Source organism: Pseudorasbora parva, chromosome 23 (assembly GCF_024679245.1).
Source record: "Pseudorasbora parva isolate DD20220531a chromosome 23, ASM2467924v1, whole genome shotgun sequence".
Classification (NCBI taxonomy): domain Eukaryota; kingdom Metazoa; phylum Chordata; class Actinopteri; order Cypriniformes; family Gobionidae; genus Pseudorasbora; species Pseudorasbora parva.
This window is the reverse complement of record NC_090194.1, coordinates 1,773,527-1,791,028: the sequence shown is the minus strand read 5'-3', so window position 1 is coordinate 1,791,028 and position 17,502 is coordinate 1,773,527. Positions and strand designations below refer to the sequence as shown.

Below are 17,502 nucleotides of genomic sequence, written 5' to 3'. Positions count from 1 at the left end.
TCGTTGGCTGTTTGCAAAAACAAAAATATGTTTTTTTCAACATCGTGTCATATTACGTCACGAGAGGGAGTCGTCTGCCAAGCTCTGCATTGGCTCAGTGCAGAATAGGTTGGTATTCTGTAGTAATCAGTGTATTTTCTGTAGTTTTTCTATTTAAATTTATCATTGTCATGGAAAATTATTGTGTCCAGCCTGTCAGGACCATAGACTGTAAAAAAATATGGACGTAGCGTCCGTGACGTCACCCATAGGATTCCGATAAGCCGTTCTGAAGCTTAAAGTATGGCCGAGCTGGGCGTTGCCATCTTGTGAGCGAGTCATCGCGTGTCACTCCCGGATAACAGAAAATGGGCAAAAAGGCGGGATGTGGGCGGAGCTGAGGTGACGCAATAACTATAGACGGCGGATAAATGGCTATCCACTTGTAACAACGCCCTTAATTATGCAGAACCTTAAGACTTTATATAACGTAAACGAATGAATTATAAAAAAATTCACCCCCCTCAGAGTTGTCATGAAGATCAAAATTAGCCTTATAAGCCAAAACCACAATTTGTACCAGGCTGTAAACATGTTTTTTTCTGCTTTAAAGTTGAGAATTTTAACATGGGGCTCAATGAGATTCTGCTCCTTCTGGAGCCTGTCCCTAGTGGCCAGTTTAGGAATTTACATTCCTAGCAGTTTACATTACTTCCGTATTGGCTTCAAGAGAGATCGCGGGAGGTTGCTGCTTGGTCAGGACATTGAGTCCACAGGTTTCCTAAAAAAAAAAGTTAGAAAAGCTGCATTGTGGCGTTTTGTGCAGGTGAAGAGACGGGACTACACTTCTGCATCTACTGTGACATGTGGTGGTGGTGTGTGTGTGTGTGTGTGTGTGTGTGTGTGTGTGTGTGTGTGTGTGTGTGTACACTTTACACCGCGGATTATCAGCGATATGATGAAGTTTAACATTGCAATGCTCATGTAGTTAAAGGATAATAAAATAATTAAACACTCACACGCAATGCTTCTTGATTATTGTTTTTACATGAATCAATTTCAATGTGTGTGTGTGTGTGTGTCTAAAAAGGCACTGTATGGTTGCAGCAACTGAGCTGTAGCATAATCATACTCATAGATCTAGCCTGTGACATTGTTGTGCATGATTTTGCAATAGGGGACAGCCATGCTGGGGAAAATCGAGCCGACTCCCGAATTTTTTGATTTTGTATGTTTAAAAAATATTGTGAGATAGTGAGGTGTGAGAAACGTGCTCGGCTCGTCTTGTTTTTCCTCACATGCTGCGAGCCACGACCATACGAGCATCCACAATGTCCACGCGAGGGAAAAACATCTGCGAGCTTGTATGACAGAAAAACACACCGGGTAACGTTACGTCCCGCGCCCGGCTTTAACATCTAATGTGGACGGCGAGTGTGACTTAAGCCAGATGGTCTGAACTTATTATTAGTTTCTGTTATTGGTATCAATACTCCTAGATGACCAATAGCAGCTTTGCGATTGCCTGACACATGATAATTATCTGCAAAGTATTGTAATCTAAGCACAGTGTTAGCGTATAATGTTATGAGCCGACTCTCTCACCTGCTCTGTTTCTCCTCACACAACAACTCCATTCATCTCCTCTAATCGTTGTTCTGTCTAATCCTGGCCTGTCCCTTATTGTGTGTCATAATTGCATGGCTGTGGTCTGCCATATGAATATTAATAAACATTTATAATTTCCTCAGCGTCCGAACTGCCATTGCGATCCATTGTTTTCCTATGGTTGAAAGTCACGGCACTCCCTCTCGTTATGTCACTTCCGGTTTGCGCATTTTTAGATGCGGAAGTAAAATTCTCTCACAAAAACGACTCAAAAAGCCTTATTAGCGTATTTACAAGTATATTTTAAAGAACTCCTACATTATTTTTCTATACACTGACTCACTGGAGTCTCTAACCTGCAATATGCTCTTTAAGCGGTTACATGATTGCTAAATAAAACATTTTTTAACGCAGCTATATACATATATATATATATATATATATATATATATATATATATATATATATATATATACAGTCTTGTTCAAAATAATAGCAGTACAATGTGACTAACCAGAATAATCAAGGATTTTAGTATATTTTTTATTGCTACGTGGCAAACAAGTTACCAGTAGGTTCAGTAGATTGTCAGAAAACAAACAAGACCCAGCATTCATGATATGCACGCTCTTAAGGCTGTGCAATTGGGCAATTAGTTGAAAGGGGTGTGTTCAAAAAAATAGCAGTGTCTACCTTTGACTGTACAAACTCAAAACTATTTTGTACAAACATTTTTTTTTTCTGGGATTTAGCAATCCTGTGAATCACTAAACTAATATTTAGTTGTATGACCACAGTTTTTTAAAACTGCTTGACATCTGTGTGGCATGGAGTCAACCAACTTGTGGCACCTCTCAGCTGTTATTCCACTCCATGATTCTTTAACAACATTCCACAATTCATTCACATTTCTTGGTTTTGCTTCAGAAACAGCATTTTTGATATCACCCCACAAGTTCTCAATTGGATTAAGGTCTGGAGATTGGGCTGGCCACTCCATAACATTAATTTTGTTGGTTTGGAACCAAGACTTTGCCCGTTTACTAGTGTGTTTTGGGTCATTGTCTTGTTGAAACAACCGTTTCAAGGGCATGTCCTCTTCAGCATAGGGCAACATGACCTCTTCAAGTATTTTAACATATGCAAACTGATCCATGATCCCTGGTATGCGATAAATAGGCCCAACACCATAGTAGGAGAAACATGCCCATATCATGATGCTTGCACCTCCATGCTTCACTGTCTTCACTGTGTACTGTGGCTTGAATTCAGAGTTTGGGGGTCGTCTCACAAACTGCCTGTGGCCCTTGGACCCAAAAAGAACAATTTTACTCTCATCAGTCCACAAAATGTTCCTCCATTTCTCTTTAGGCCAGTTGATGTGTTCTTTGGCAAATTGTAACCTCTTCTGCACATGCCTTTTTTTTAACAGAGGGACTTTGCGGGGGATTCTTGAAAATAGATTAGCTTCACACAGACGTCTTCTAACTGTCACAGTACTTACAGGTAACTCCAGACTGTCTTTGATCATCCTGGAGGTGATCATTGGCTGAGCCTTTGCCATTCTGGTTATTCTTCTATCCATTTTGATGGTTGTCTTCCGTTTTCTTCCACGTCTCTCTGGTTTTGCTCTCCATTTTAAGGCATTGGAGATCATTTTAGCTGAACAGCCTATCATTTTTTGCACCTCTTTATAGGTTTTCCCCTCTCTAATCAACTTTTTAATCAAAGTACGCTGTTCTTCTGAACAATGTCTTGAACGACCCATTTTCCTCAGCTTTCAAATGCATGTTCAACAAGTGTTGGCTTCATCCTTAAATAGGGGCCACCTGATTCACACCTGTTTCTTCACAAAAGTGATGACCTCAGTGATTGAATGCCACACTGCTATTTTTTTGAACACACCCCTTTCAACTAATTCAACTAATTGCCCAATTGCACAGCCTTAAGAGCGTGCATATCATGAATGCTGGGTCTTGTTTGTTTTCTGAGAATCTACTGAACCTACTGGTAACTTGTTTGCCATGTAGCAATAAAAAATATACTAAAAACCTTGATTATTCTGGTTAGTCACATTGTACTGCTATTATTTTGAACAAGACTGTATATATATATATTAGTCATGCTTATTTTAGGTTTTAAACTCTACGTTTACTCTACATTTTTTTTATGTAAAAGTAAATCATCATCTGAAATTAGAACGCAACTATAGACACATATTTAATATTGAGTTTTTTCAGGTTGTAAGCAAGTGTCTTTGTCGGAAACAGGAAACACACACACACACACGTCAGCCCACAAAAGTAGAGATACGCTTCGAGCAGAACAGGGAAGTTTGAAACACACACAAAACAAGTGAGTTATGTGAACCCGTCCAAGATGATTTTACTATTAGTCGGCCTTTTCCTTTGGAATATTCCTTCATTTGCATTTTCAGAATCATCCAAACCAGGTGAGTATCAACTGCCGTTATAAAAATAAAATGTATTTTTGTATTTATTAATTAGATGTGATTTTAGATTTTATGTTGCCTTTACAAAACATATATATATATATAAAAATACTTTTACCGTAATTTCTAAACGACAACAAATCAAGCTATGGTGCGTCGTCTAGCTAATGTCTTCCTCTTTTTGTGGTTTTATCTTCACTTTATATAACTACGCAAGTAATGGTCATAAGACATTTAAGATGTTAAAACTGAATATGTTAACGTGTATATATAGGTGAGATCACAGGTGATCGCTCAGCACAACTCAGGAAGTTGTGAAGTTCTTCATCAACAAAATGTTCAGACGCTTTGCTTTCCAACATGTCTGACCTTTATGTGCGCACTCAACACAAGCTCACATCCTGTTCTTTCTTTTCTTACAAGTTTAGTTTTTTATACAAAGTGGCTAAATTTAAATACTCAAAGAATTCTCATGTAAGACATCGATTTGATTCTCACTTTAATCAGTAAGAGCAATACAATGTTTTTAGGTAAAAAAGTACATTTCCTGTGTGTATATGTTTCTGTTCGGTCCTCTGAGGATGTGCATCCTCTAGTGACAAACAACATATATTACACACTGAACCAAAGATCAGCACACACACATACACACACAACACAGACTGAAAACACACACATACTTAGCACAAACTAAAAACACAAACACACATACAATGAACACACACACACTGAGCACACACATTCACACACAATCACACATACTCACTCACTAAACAAACACACACTTACTGAACACACATTCACATACTGAACACACACACACTGAGCACACATTCACATGCTGAACACACATTCACATACTGAACACACACACACTGAGCACACATTCACATGCTGAACACACACACACTGAGCACACATTCACATGCTGAACACACATTTACATACTGAACACACACACACTGAGCACACATTCACATGCTGAACACACACACACTGAGCACACATTCATATGCTGAACACACATTCAGATACTGAACACACACTACACACACACTGAGCACACATTCACACACAATCACACATACTCACTCACTGAACAAACACACATTCACATACTGAACACACACACACTGAGCACACATTCACATGCTGAACACACATTCACACACTAACTGAACACACACACACACACACACACACACACACAGAGCTCACATTCACACACAATCACACAACTCACTCACTGAACAGACACACTGAACACACATTCACTCACTGAACACACACACTGAACACACATTCACACACTGAACACACATTCACACAGTGAAACACATTGAACACACATTCACACACTGAACACACATTCACACAGTGAAAACACACTGAACACACATTCACACACTGAACACACATTCACACAGTGAAAACACACTGAACACACATTCACTCACTGAACACATTCACACACTGAACACACATTCACACACTGAACACACACACAATGAACACACATTCACACACTGAACACACATTCACTCACTGAACACACACACTGAACACACATTCACACACTGAACACACACACACTGAACACACATTCACACACTGAACACACACACAATGAACACACATTCACACACTGAACACACACACACTGAACACACATTCACTCACTGAACACACACACTGAACACACATTCACACACTGAACACACACACACTGAACACACATTCACACAGAGCTCACATTCACACACAATCACACAACTCACTCACTGAACAGACACACTGAACACACATTCACTCACTGAACACACACACTGAACACACATTCACACACTGAACACATTCACACACTGAACACACATTCACTCACTGAACACACATTCACTCACTGAACACACACACTGAACACACATTCACACAGTGAAAACACACTGAACACACATTCACTCACTGAACACATTCACACACTGAACACATTCACACACTGAACACACACACACTGAACACACTGAACACACTGAACACACACACTGAACACACATTCACACACTGAACACACACACTGAACACACATTCACTCACTGAACACACACACACTGAACACACATTCACTCACTGAACACACATTCACACACTGAACACACACACTGAACACACATTCACTCACTGAACACACACACTGAACACACATTCACTCACTGAACACACTCACTGAACACACATTCACACACTGAACACACATTCACTCACTGAACACACTCACTGAACACACATTCACACACTGAACACACACACTGAACACACATTCACACACTGAACACACACACTGAACACACATTCACTCACTGAACACACTCACTGAACACACATTCACACACTGAACACACACACTGAACACACATTCACTCACTGAACACACATTCACACACTGAACACACACACTGAACACACATTCACACACTGAACACACACACTGAGCACCAGTGTTGGGAGTAACGCATTACAAAAGTAATACATTACAGTAACTTATTACTTTTTGCTGTAATGCAGTAGTGTAAGGCATTACTAATTAATTTTCAGTAATATTTTATTCGGTACATTTTCAGTAACGCTTGCGTTACCCCCACCCCCCAACAAATACAATAAAACGAAAAAGGAAAAGGAAAAAAGGCGCGATACATTAACGCATGAAAAATGCAATGGTCATTCAATAGCCGCGTGTGGTATCCAGGTTAGTAGCCTAATTAAATAGGCTTCTGATATATTTATGTATAGCGATTTACTTCATTTTCCTTCAATTCAGTACTTCAATTCATCTCCCTCTTGCTGGTGTACATTTGGATATTGTGTGATATAGTCCAGTGAAGGCATACGTGTTTATTGCAGATTTTACAGAAGTGCCGCAGGCATGATTTCAGCCTCTGTGCTCGCGCTGGCCAGTGGAAAAGTGGCTAAAGAAGGTTTAAAGGCTCTGTCGTTTCAAAGAATAGCACAACGACAAGCGCGTCGAAGAACGGACGAGAGACGAGGCGCGCGCTGCTGAGCCAAACTATAGGCCTAATGCCTATAAACACTTGGGTGAAGATGACAGAATAAGACTACTGCACACCGGGACACCGTCGTTTAGATTTTTTTATAGTAATACAGTCATTTAGTTCAGTTAGAGAACAGGCCGTTCAAATAAAAACGGAAGGTGTCTGCTAAGCATGAGCCGAACATGTGATCTTGAGCTGACAGATGATCGCGGAAGATTTGGTTTCAAAGTGAAATGTAAAAGCGCCTATTAAAGGGGGTTTGTCATTGTGTTGTGTATTTCATTAAGAATAATAGGCTAATTTTAAACCGAAACTAAAAATCTGCTTGGCCGCACAGAGTTCAGTTCATATGGAAGCTTAACTTTTATAAGAATTCATTGAAAGCACTCGCTTTGCATCCGCTCCCGTTATTAATGCCTGAGCGGCGGTGCGCATGTTCCTTTCGGTTAAATAGAGTTAGTGATTTAAAAGCCCAGATAGGCTACCGGTGATGTCATCACACTTTGATTAACCGGTGGAAAAACGTCCCCACCGTCTCATCCCTATCGTACATTCGCGAGATGGATGCGCATTGCTTAGTTTATCAGAGATAAGGACAAGAACGTAGGCTAGTCAAATGCAAATGCAGTCAAATACAACCTTTTTCTAAAACCGAAATAATCTCGCGGCTATGTCGCAACAATAAGAAAAGAACAAATGCGCATATTGTCATAACTTAGAGTTTACACAGTTCTGTTGTGTCTATGAACAGAAGCTATTCCCAGATATTGCCAGATAATCACTTTACCTCTAAAATAATACTTATAACAGAGTCGGATCGTCATGATTTCTTGCATTGTCGATGACAGCACTGATTTCATTTATTTGTAGAGTAAATGCTGGACGACTAAATGAGTTTCAGTTTCCATAATCCGTGTGGAATATGCCTTTGATTGATCGATTGATCTGTGGTTTGGTATCAAAGATGCGTTAACTACACTGTTTCTCTCATCTCTACCCAGAAATAAACTGCATTATCATAAATCTGGAGTATGTAAACTGCACATGGAGTGAGCTCGAGCTCAAGGGCAATTACAGTTTCAAGAGCGGGTGCGTATGTTCAACAAAAACAGAAAAATCTGAGATTTTGGATGCAAATATCAGGACTAACAAAGCGTTTGATTTCTCTTAGGTTTGTAGATGAGCTTCGGGATTGTCCTGCCTATCACAGGATCAACGGTGTTAATGTGGGCTGCAAGTTTCCCTACAAAAAAGCACAAAGGTTTAATAGCTATTACACACGGCTGTACAGTGACAACGGCAGTCTGGTGATGGAGCAGGAGAATAAGCTGGTAAAATATGGTATGAGAAGTTATGCATATTTCTTATGATTTGACTGTAATGGATTAACTGGCTGATGGATTAATACGGTGTTGCTCATCAGTGAAGCTGAATCCTCCGTCAAACCTGTCTGTGGAGGCGGAGAAAGACGCTGAGCTGTGGTTCTACTGGAACGTCACCAACTACGAGAACGCGGACTGTGTTGAGAGTGAAGTTCGTTACAGGACAGACAACAACGAGTGGATGGTATAATATTAGTATTATAAAACTAAATTAATTCTGGATACAGCATATCATAACCTATTAATGCATTACGAGAAGCGTGTGCTGATATTCAGACAAACGGCATGATTGTGAATTTGATATTGATTTATCAGGGTTGGGAAGGTTCTTTTAAAATGGGTTTCACTACAGATTAAAAGTTTTGTAACTTAATCTAAATACTTAAGAACACTAATACGGCATGAAACGCAAACATAGGACTTGGTTTCCTCTATTATTTAAAACAACATCAGTCATGGATCATCAGGAAACGACACACACACACACACACACACACACCCTAAACCTAACCATCATAGGAAAAATTCTTCACTTTTACATTTAAAAAAATATATAATTTAGTATGTTTATAAATCCATAAATCTCAGGATTATATTACATTGTGGGAACATTTGGTCCCCACAATGTAATATAAACAAGTACACACACTCTCTAGCTCTCTCTCTCTCTCTCTCTCTCACACACACACACACACACACACACACACACACACACACACACACACACACACACACACACACACACACACACACACACACACACACACACACAGAGAGTTCGTAACATGAGATTTTTATGAGCCCAGATCCCTCTCATTTTGTTCAAATTATTAAAATGTGTCATATTTTGCAAGGTGTTTGAAACTCATGAGCAGAACTGAGTCTTAGGAGAGTCTGAGAATCATCACTGATCACATTAATGTTTAAATGAACATTAACATACTTTTTAGATGTAACTGTAATGAAATTTAGTTCTCAAATGTGCTATTTTAAATACGTAACTCAGTTACATCTATTTTGTTACTCCCCAACCCTGGCCTTTATACAACAGCTTTCTCCAGTCGTCTGATACCTCTCTCTCTCTCTCTCTCTCTCTCTCTCTTACTCTGTCTCTCTCTCTCTCTCTCTTTTACTCTGTCTCTGTCTCTCTCTCTGTCTCTCTCTCTCTCTCTCTCTCTCCACAGAATCCCTCTGCAGCGACACGGGCCTACTTTAGTTTGCCTTTTCCCTCCAAAAAACGCTACGAGTTCCAGGTCAGAGCTCGAATATCCTCCTCCTGCGGAGAGTCCAAGTTCTGGAGCGACTGGAGTGAGTCTGTGTACTGGGGCTCTCCAAAGGCCAACAACGGCACAGGTATCAACGCAGGACATCTTATATAACTAGTCTCTCAGTGCCTTATCTCACTAGTGTGCAGCCATTTAAAACGCTAAACTGCAGAAAGTGTCTCATCTACAATCACTGAACGCGAAAATGAGGCGATTGAGTTCAGTTAAAAGGATTTGAGGAGGAGAGATTCTGCTCTTGTTTTTGCAGTTTAAAGGTGCCCTAGAATGATTTGAAACTATATGTTAAATTGTTCTCTGATATCTACACAGAGGGTATGTGGCTTGTAAATTTGTCTAGATACAGTTTTACAGGTCCATTTACAACCCTATAAATTGTCCCTAGGATGTAATGCTCTGTTTTTGCCTTATTTGGAAGAGTCATGAATATTAATATTGAGCTCTGCTCTGATTGGCTTATTTCAGCAGCTCACAGCAGTTCAGTCCTGACCATCCTGACAGACCGACTGAATGACACTTTAAGCAGAACATCTCAAATGGAGATTAATGAAATGCAGCTTACTTGTTTATTGTTGTTTTCAGATCATCCGAGTGCAAGAAAGAGCATTCGTGCGGTTGCCAGATTTCGGTCATTTAAATCCCCCAAACAATTTCTGTGAAAAGGACACATCCAGCATTTTACCTAAACATGTCCAATCTGGCAACCATATGCACATGATCTGAAAACACCAATAAACAAGTAAGCTGCATTTCATCAATCTCCATCTGAGATGTTCTGCTTAAAGTGTCGTTCAGTCTACATTTTAGACTTGTCTTTTTTTCGTCAACGATATTGCATTTTTATAACGTTAGTCTCAATGTAGGCTACGCAGTGACTGTGATGTACTCTTAATACAAGCATGCAAAAACATCATAGGCCTACTTCAGTTCTCAAAAATATAAATATATAACTTATATTTTTACAAAATGAATAGCCTTGTCAAATGACTGTCGTTTTAACTTATATGGTGGAAAAGGTGACGTTTGCTAGAAGGATCGAGTGAACGATCTGTAAGCAACATATCTACGGTTGTATTTTGTAATACAAAATAATATTACCCTTTGTCATTAGACACACTATTTAGTTTGGTATGGCACTTGGGGTTTCCTATTGTTACTGTACTAGCATCTCGCGTCATCTAGACAATGCGGTCTCTCTAAGAAACTTTCAATTTAATCAGAAACATTGCATACATCTCTTCGTCAGGTTAGATACTATTAATTAATCCATCAAAAAAATTTATTTAAAAAAAAGTCGTCATGAAGGGCAAAATTAGCCAATTTGTAAAGTTGGGCATTTTAACATGGGGCTCAATTAAAGCCCTGCATTTATGCCCGAGCCCGACGGGCCCCGACTTTTTACGCCCCTAGGGCCGGGCTTCGGGCCAATTTTCACGTCATACCTAAAACGCGGGCTGGGCTTCGGGCCTTTTTTTATGCTTCTCCTTCGTTTTATATTTATTTTATTAATTAAAAGGAACAATGAGATGTTCTGCGCTGGTGGAAACAACACGAGACCAAAATAGCTAACGCGACTGTCAAGATGGCTCGCACAGTGTTCAGAGCATAGGTTCAGAGTCCGCGCCAGCAGCAGCAGTGCGCATTTCTTCAGTGGAGACACACTGCAAGCGTGGTGTGAGCATGGCGTTTCTGTTGCGTGTCATCCGCTGGGCGTCTGCCTGGCGTTTTCGCTGTCTTTGTACACCAGAAGCGTGTCTGACACGGCGCTGCTGGAAGCCCATACTTCATGTTAAATATATTGCCTATTAATAGCCTACAGCAAAGACAACGTCGGCAGTAGCCGGCCCATACCATATTCATGGTATTAACGGCAAAATAGGCTACAGATAGGCTACAGAATATTTCATTCTGTACTGACAGGTTTAATATTTCAAAATCGATAATTATGTTGTTTTTTATTATTACAATTAGGCCTAAATCTGCATTTATGTTAACCTACAGACTTTCAAACATGAAAATGTCATTTATTAATATGTATTTGTGTCAAAAATGGCATATAAACATCTTTTCCTATTCTATTTTGCCTGGAAACGCTTCCAACACGCTCGCGTGTCGTGTGAAAAATAGGCGTCTCTTCTATTTGAAGCATGCACGCGTTTTCCGCGCGTCACGCAGGCAGTGTGCAAGCTCTAACCGGTTAACATGGGAGCCGAAATAAAACAACACGCCACACAGCAGAGACGCTCACGACACGCTTGCAGTGTGTCCCCGGCGTTATAGCCTTTTTACAACTGGTTCCTTCATTCGTTTTCTCTGACCAGGTATTTATCTGATTGCAAAATGACCAGGAGTAGTCCCGAGATTCTTTCGAGACGTAGCCTATTTAATTCCGATCACTAAACAAACCAATTCAGAAGGATGAAAGCATTTCAGACGAAACCGGACAAATGTAAATGTAGCCCATCTGGTTGTTTAAACCACATGTATACATTTTACTCCTGGCAAACGGTTAAAAAATAAACGTGTGAGTATGTTGTAGTCAGATAGATATGATGGTGCTGCAACACGCATCGCCGCAAATAAGTAAAGCAAGCCAACGCAAATGGCCGTAAATGAAATTTAAAATAAGTCTTAGATGCTCAACAACAATCATCTTCAATAAAAATGAATGAGACTGAATTATCTTAACAGTGCGGAGTGCTTTTAGGTCGCGCTCTCTTATAGTGTGGTCTTTGAATTTGAAATGAGCTGCTGAATAAAATGCATCTTAAATCTTTTGCTTTCTTTGCTGTAAACTCCGTTAAACGAGCATATACCACGGGAATTGAAGATCGGATTTATATTCATTTTGCATAGGTGTAAGGTATAAGACAACCTGCATGTTCTTTTTGTTTTATTATTTGTTTTTAGATTGTTTAGCTCCGTTTGCGAGAGCCGCGAGCAGAATCAGCCTGCCTCAGCTCGTCAATAATGCCTTTTACTGTGGTGGTAATAGTAGGCGAAATTAACTAACATTGTGATGCTTGAAGTGTTTTATATCTATGGATTTTATTATAGGCAAGACAAATCAATAGTTGATTTGAGAGACTAAATCGATTAAACATGCGGTTAACTCACTGTTGCCCGCTGGCCGCTTGGTCGTCACTTAAAAAAATTAAAACTTTAATTTAACAAACAAAAAAATGCTCTAAACATTTTTCTAAATTAACTTAATAAAGAAACAAAACATAACTACTTTGACATCAAAAACAAAACTGAACTATTTTAATGGCTGCAACAATGTTAAAAACAAAAGCAAAAAACAAACAAAACAAAAAAACACAGGCTCCAGTCGGACTCGGGCCGAGAATTTTGATAAGCTGTCGGACACGGGCTGGGCTAGGGCCTCAGCGTCTCGGGCCAGGGCCGGGCTAGGGCCTCAGCGTCTCGGGCCAGGGCCGGGCTGGGGCCTAGATTTGAGTCCCGTGCAGGGCTCTAGGCTCAATGAGATTCTGCCCCTTCTGGAGCCGGTCTCTAGTGGCCAGACGATGAACTGCAGTTTAAGTCACTTCCGTATTGGCTTCATCAGAAACTGGTGGAGGAGCCGCTTGGTACCAACTAACATTTTGAAAATACGAACATTTACGTCAGAGCGGCTTCATGAATGAGGCCCAATACATTACAAATACATTTTTGCCGTACTAAAGCATAAAAATATTGACATCAATGATTGACCTGTTTTCCCAGAGAGCCTGAGTCCCGTATCTGTGACGTCACTGATGCTGTACGCACTGGGAGCCTCAATATTACTCGTCATTCTCTCCTGCCTGCTCGTCCACAGTGAGAGGTCTGATTTTTTTATGTTAATTAACTACATTAATCTGAAACATGTTAGTTTAATAATGTTGCACAATAAAATGTCTTATTTACTCTAATGTTTAACGTTCCTTAGATTAAGAATAATCTTAATACCAGTGGTGCCAAATGAAGGACGAAACGTAGGCCAATACCTCACATCCCTTTTTGAAAATTATGACGATAATATAGAGGTAAGCTAGATTTTCCTCATGTACCTTGAATTTGTTCTTTAGTTCGCTGAGGGGGATTGTGTGAATTATATATTATCTTTTTCCACGCAGAAATGGCTGTCCATGCCTAAAGATCTGGAGAACGGCTTCAAACCGAATTTCACGGAGCGTGCCTGTCCTGTGCGCGAGTACAGAATAATGTCCCAGTCCAGCAGTGACAGCGAAAGCATCCTCTCGAACCCAACAGACCTGTCGTCGGATTATCAGTGCATGCACAGCTACTCCTCCGCCTCCACCATCCCTGGACCAGCCGAAGATCTCCCGAACCAGGATCTGTCTCCAGACGATAATCCGGTCTAGCCGTCGGTCTCCATCTGACTGAGGCTATGCAATTTGAGAATTTAGAAATTACAATCTTGATTAATGAAAAGTAAAACATTTAGAGGTGAAATAGGTTAAATTATAAAATCCAGTATTAGCATTTAGCACTTTTTGTTTAAAAAAAAAAAACGCAACAAGGATTGATAATTTCTTAATGTTCTTTTTAGTGCTGTTAAAATTAGCATATTAATGAATGCAATTAATATTTTCAGTTTATCGCGTTAAAAAACGATTTAACTCAATTAACGCAGCATCCGTTTTTTCTGTCATCCTTCGGCTAGCGTTACATTACATGATCACACTGTTATTCATGCAAATGCTTTTAAAGGTGCACTATGCAACTTTCCGTCCACTAGAGGGCGCCTATTCTAAACAAAAGCATAGTTTGATGACGCAAAGTTTGAGCGCAGCATCTTGGGAGATGTGGTCTTCACCTCACAGCCGGTGGACAATAGGACTCGGACAGAAATCTTGTTCATGGATGCGGTTATTAACGTTACTGTAGTGTAAAGCAGAGCAAGGCCGAGTGTTGTGGAGCTGAGCACGGCCGCTGGAGCGATTGTTAAACACACACACCGCTTGCGAGTACCGGGACTTTTATTATGACGGGACGGGACACAGTCGCCGGGCGCCTGCACTGATCCGCTCTTCCAGTCATGATTATGAGGTAAAACAGCTCTGTTGATCATATTAGATACATTTAAGTGTGTTTAAAATTATGACGTTACTCCGCGCGTTCACTTGTTCACACTGCTAAGAGTAAAGCGCTCCTGCCAAATAAAACCCGAAACCGAGGGTAACGCAGATATGACGCGATTGACCGGCGACTCCCTCAAACGCTATGCTGACACGTCCCGGTCCTTAGTTAAAATAGCAATTTTCTCACAATTTATAAATAGTTGGAAACTTCTGGGATATTGTAGGTACTCAACTGAACAAAATATATAACACCGGCCTAGTGGTTTTTGGATATTTTACTTCAAAAATACTACATAGTGCACCTTTAAACCATTCATGCGCGACAAGACAGAAGAGAACGCGGCTCTATCACCAGACGCTCAATTTAAGATTAAACATTGGTCTGGATCTGCTCTAGCCTGGTTTAAACCAGAGCATTCTCAGTAGTAACTGAGTTATCGTTTGGCAAAGCTTCATAGACAAATAATTTCTAAAGGGGCGACACCAACGGACGTCGCTCAAATGCCTCTGGGCGCAATTGGATAGACCTAAAACCAATCATAGCGATGAAGGAGAGGACTTATACAGAGCAGAGAAACATCTGAGATTCTGACAGCAATTCTCTGTTTGTGATTTCGAGGAGGATTTTGCAATGGCTTCTGATTTTGGCTAGCGTTACATGATCACCCTCTTATTCATGCAAATGCCTTTAATCCATTCAAGCGCGACAAGACAGAAGAGAACGTGCTGACTGTGAATGTCCTGACTATGACACACACACAACGCTGAGAAAGAGCCTGTCAGTATCAAGTTCTTTTTCACGCACGAACAATAACACAGAAATATGCCAAAAAGCAGTTCTCTCATATCCTCATAAGAGAATCTTAAATGAGTTAAATAAAGTCTTAAATTAACTTAAGAGGAAATGAGATGCGCGTGACAGCGCCAGATTCACGTCATGTTTGTAACATGTAACAGAGAAAATTGTAGTTTTGATAAAGATGAATCTTTGTCTGGCTATCACTAGACCAAGCTCAATTTAAGATTGAACATTGGTCTGGGTCTGCTCTGCACAAGAGGCGTGATCAACGAGCAATATTCAAATAACTCTGTACGCAATTGGATCGTCCATCAACCAATCAGAACACAAGAGGCGTGATCAACGAGCATAGTTCAAATGACTCTGTACGCAATTGGATAGTCCTTCAACCAATCAGACCAACCATCGTTTCGCTATCTATTATCGTGTTAAACCCGCCAATAACACTCCAGGTGGATACGCCATTCTGTGATTGGTTCCCACAAAAGTGTACCAGAAGCAGGATAAATGAATGTATTTCATAATTTATGCAGTTAAGACTGTAAAGTGTTCGATAACTTTATTCAATTTCTGTATATTGATTATAAATGAAGGCCACGGGTAAATGGCATTTATTATAATAGGTTTATGTAAAGATCGTTTTAAGTTCAGTAATTTTTTTAAAGTTTAATAAATGTTGAAATTTATATCTTTCTGCGTCATTAATGTTTCATAGAGACATCAGTGTCAGAGATACTGGCCTTCATTCATAAAAACATGCCATTACAACAAATATTTACAATATACCATCTTTAAGTTTTCCACATTAATTTGGAGCGTAACTTGAAATTATTATATTATATACAAGATAAAACATTTTATATTTGTTATGTGTTATATAAATGTTATATCAGTTTTTTTTACTGATTGACAGTACTATTTCTTTTAAGCAGGATAATGTAATTGTTTGTAATTCACTGTAAAAATTGTGCCGCCTTAAAATTGAGTTTAGTAAACTTGAAATGTTTGAAAAGTATAAGTACTAACCAACTTGGATATTTGAGTTGACTAAACTTAGAATTAAGGCATTAAGTTTTGCATTCTTTAATAAATAAAGATTGCGTTTGTTTTCTGTTCAGTTGGATTAGCTCCATTATAGTAGTCATTTAAGCACTTTTAAGATTGCTCGCTCAGTTTTTTATTCATTTGTGTGTAATTATTTTCCCCAACATCTTGAGGTGTATACTTTTTCCTCATGTATGTGATATTTCTGTAGAAGTTGTAGTAAGTAACACAACTAACAGATTAGTGTACTAACAGTTGTGTTGAAGTAATGAGCTGTGTATCAGTGTGAGAAGCATATGGTAACACATATATATTTAGCAGAAAGAAGTCAATTCTAGAGTGTGATTTGTGTAGTGGTGGGAAAAACCCTTCACCACCAACCCATTTATCTGATTATTATCTGAGTGATATTTGTGATTCATGAGCTGTCAGTAAGTAGTATAGTTGCAGTTTCATTTCAACTAGACAGGTTTTTCATGTCTCTCTTAGGAAAATGTCCTTAAAAGGCATCTAAAATCTTAATGTGGTAGCACATTGAAATGTATATCAGCTGTTTATCATCAGGATTTTTGTATTTGTAGTGTGTTGCTCACGAGTAGTTATGAATAGCATGTTTTTGGGTTTTTTAACATTTACAATGTACGTGAATTTGCTTTTTTAAGATTTAAGAGTGGATGTTTGAACACAAATGTTATGCTTAAATAATGTAATTGTTTTGCAATCATGGAATAAAAATCATCAAACAGCTAAACTAACGTTTATCACAATGTCTGTGATGACTACTTGCACATTTGGATTAAAATATTCATTTTATTTCGTTT

The 17,502-nt window shown here is 39.3% G+C and overlaps 1 protein-coding gene across 1 annotated transcript; it reads left to right on the top strand.

The window, feature by feature from the left end:
* The first annotated feature begins 3,874 nt into the window (after positions 1-3,874).
* il2rga (interleukin 2 receptor, gamma a) lies at positions 3,875-17,421 on the top strand. Its single transcript, XM_067432729.1, has 8 exons — positions 3,875-4,039; positions 8,088-8,175; positions 8,258-8,427; positions 8,510-8,652; positions 9,653-9,821; positions 13,478-13,577; positions 13,683-13,779; positions 13,870-17,421. The coding sequence occupies exons 1-8, from the start codon at positions 3,967-3,969 to the stop codon at positions 14,116-14,118; spliced, it is 1,089 nt and encodes a 362-aa protein (XP_067288830.1). The 5' UTR covers positions 3,875-3,966; the 3' UTR covers positions 14,119-17,421.
* Positions 17,422-17,502: the final 81 nt, after the last annotated feature.

Coding starts and splice junctions, on each gene's coding strand:
- il2rga (XM_067432729.1), top strand. CDS start 3,967: ATGATTTTACTATTAGTCGGCCTTTTCCTTTGGAATATTCCTTCATTT. Junction 8,176..8,257: donor AATTACAGTTTCAAGAGCGG/GTGCGTATGTTC, acceptor GATTTCTCTTAG/GTTTGTAGATGAGCTTCGGG. Junction 8,653..9,652: donor CAGACAACAACGAGTGGATG/GTATAATATTAG, acceptor CTCTCTCCACAG/AATCCCTCTGCAGCGACACG.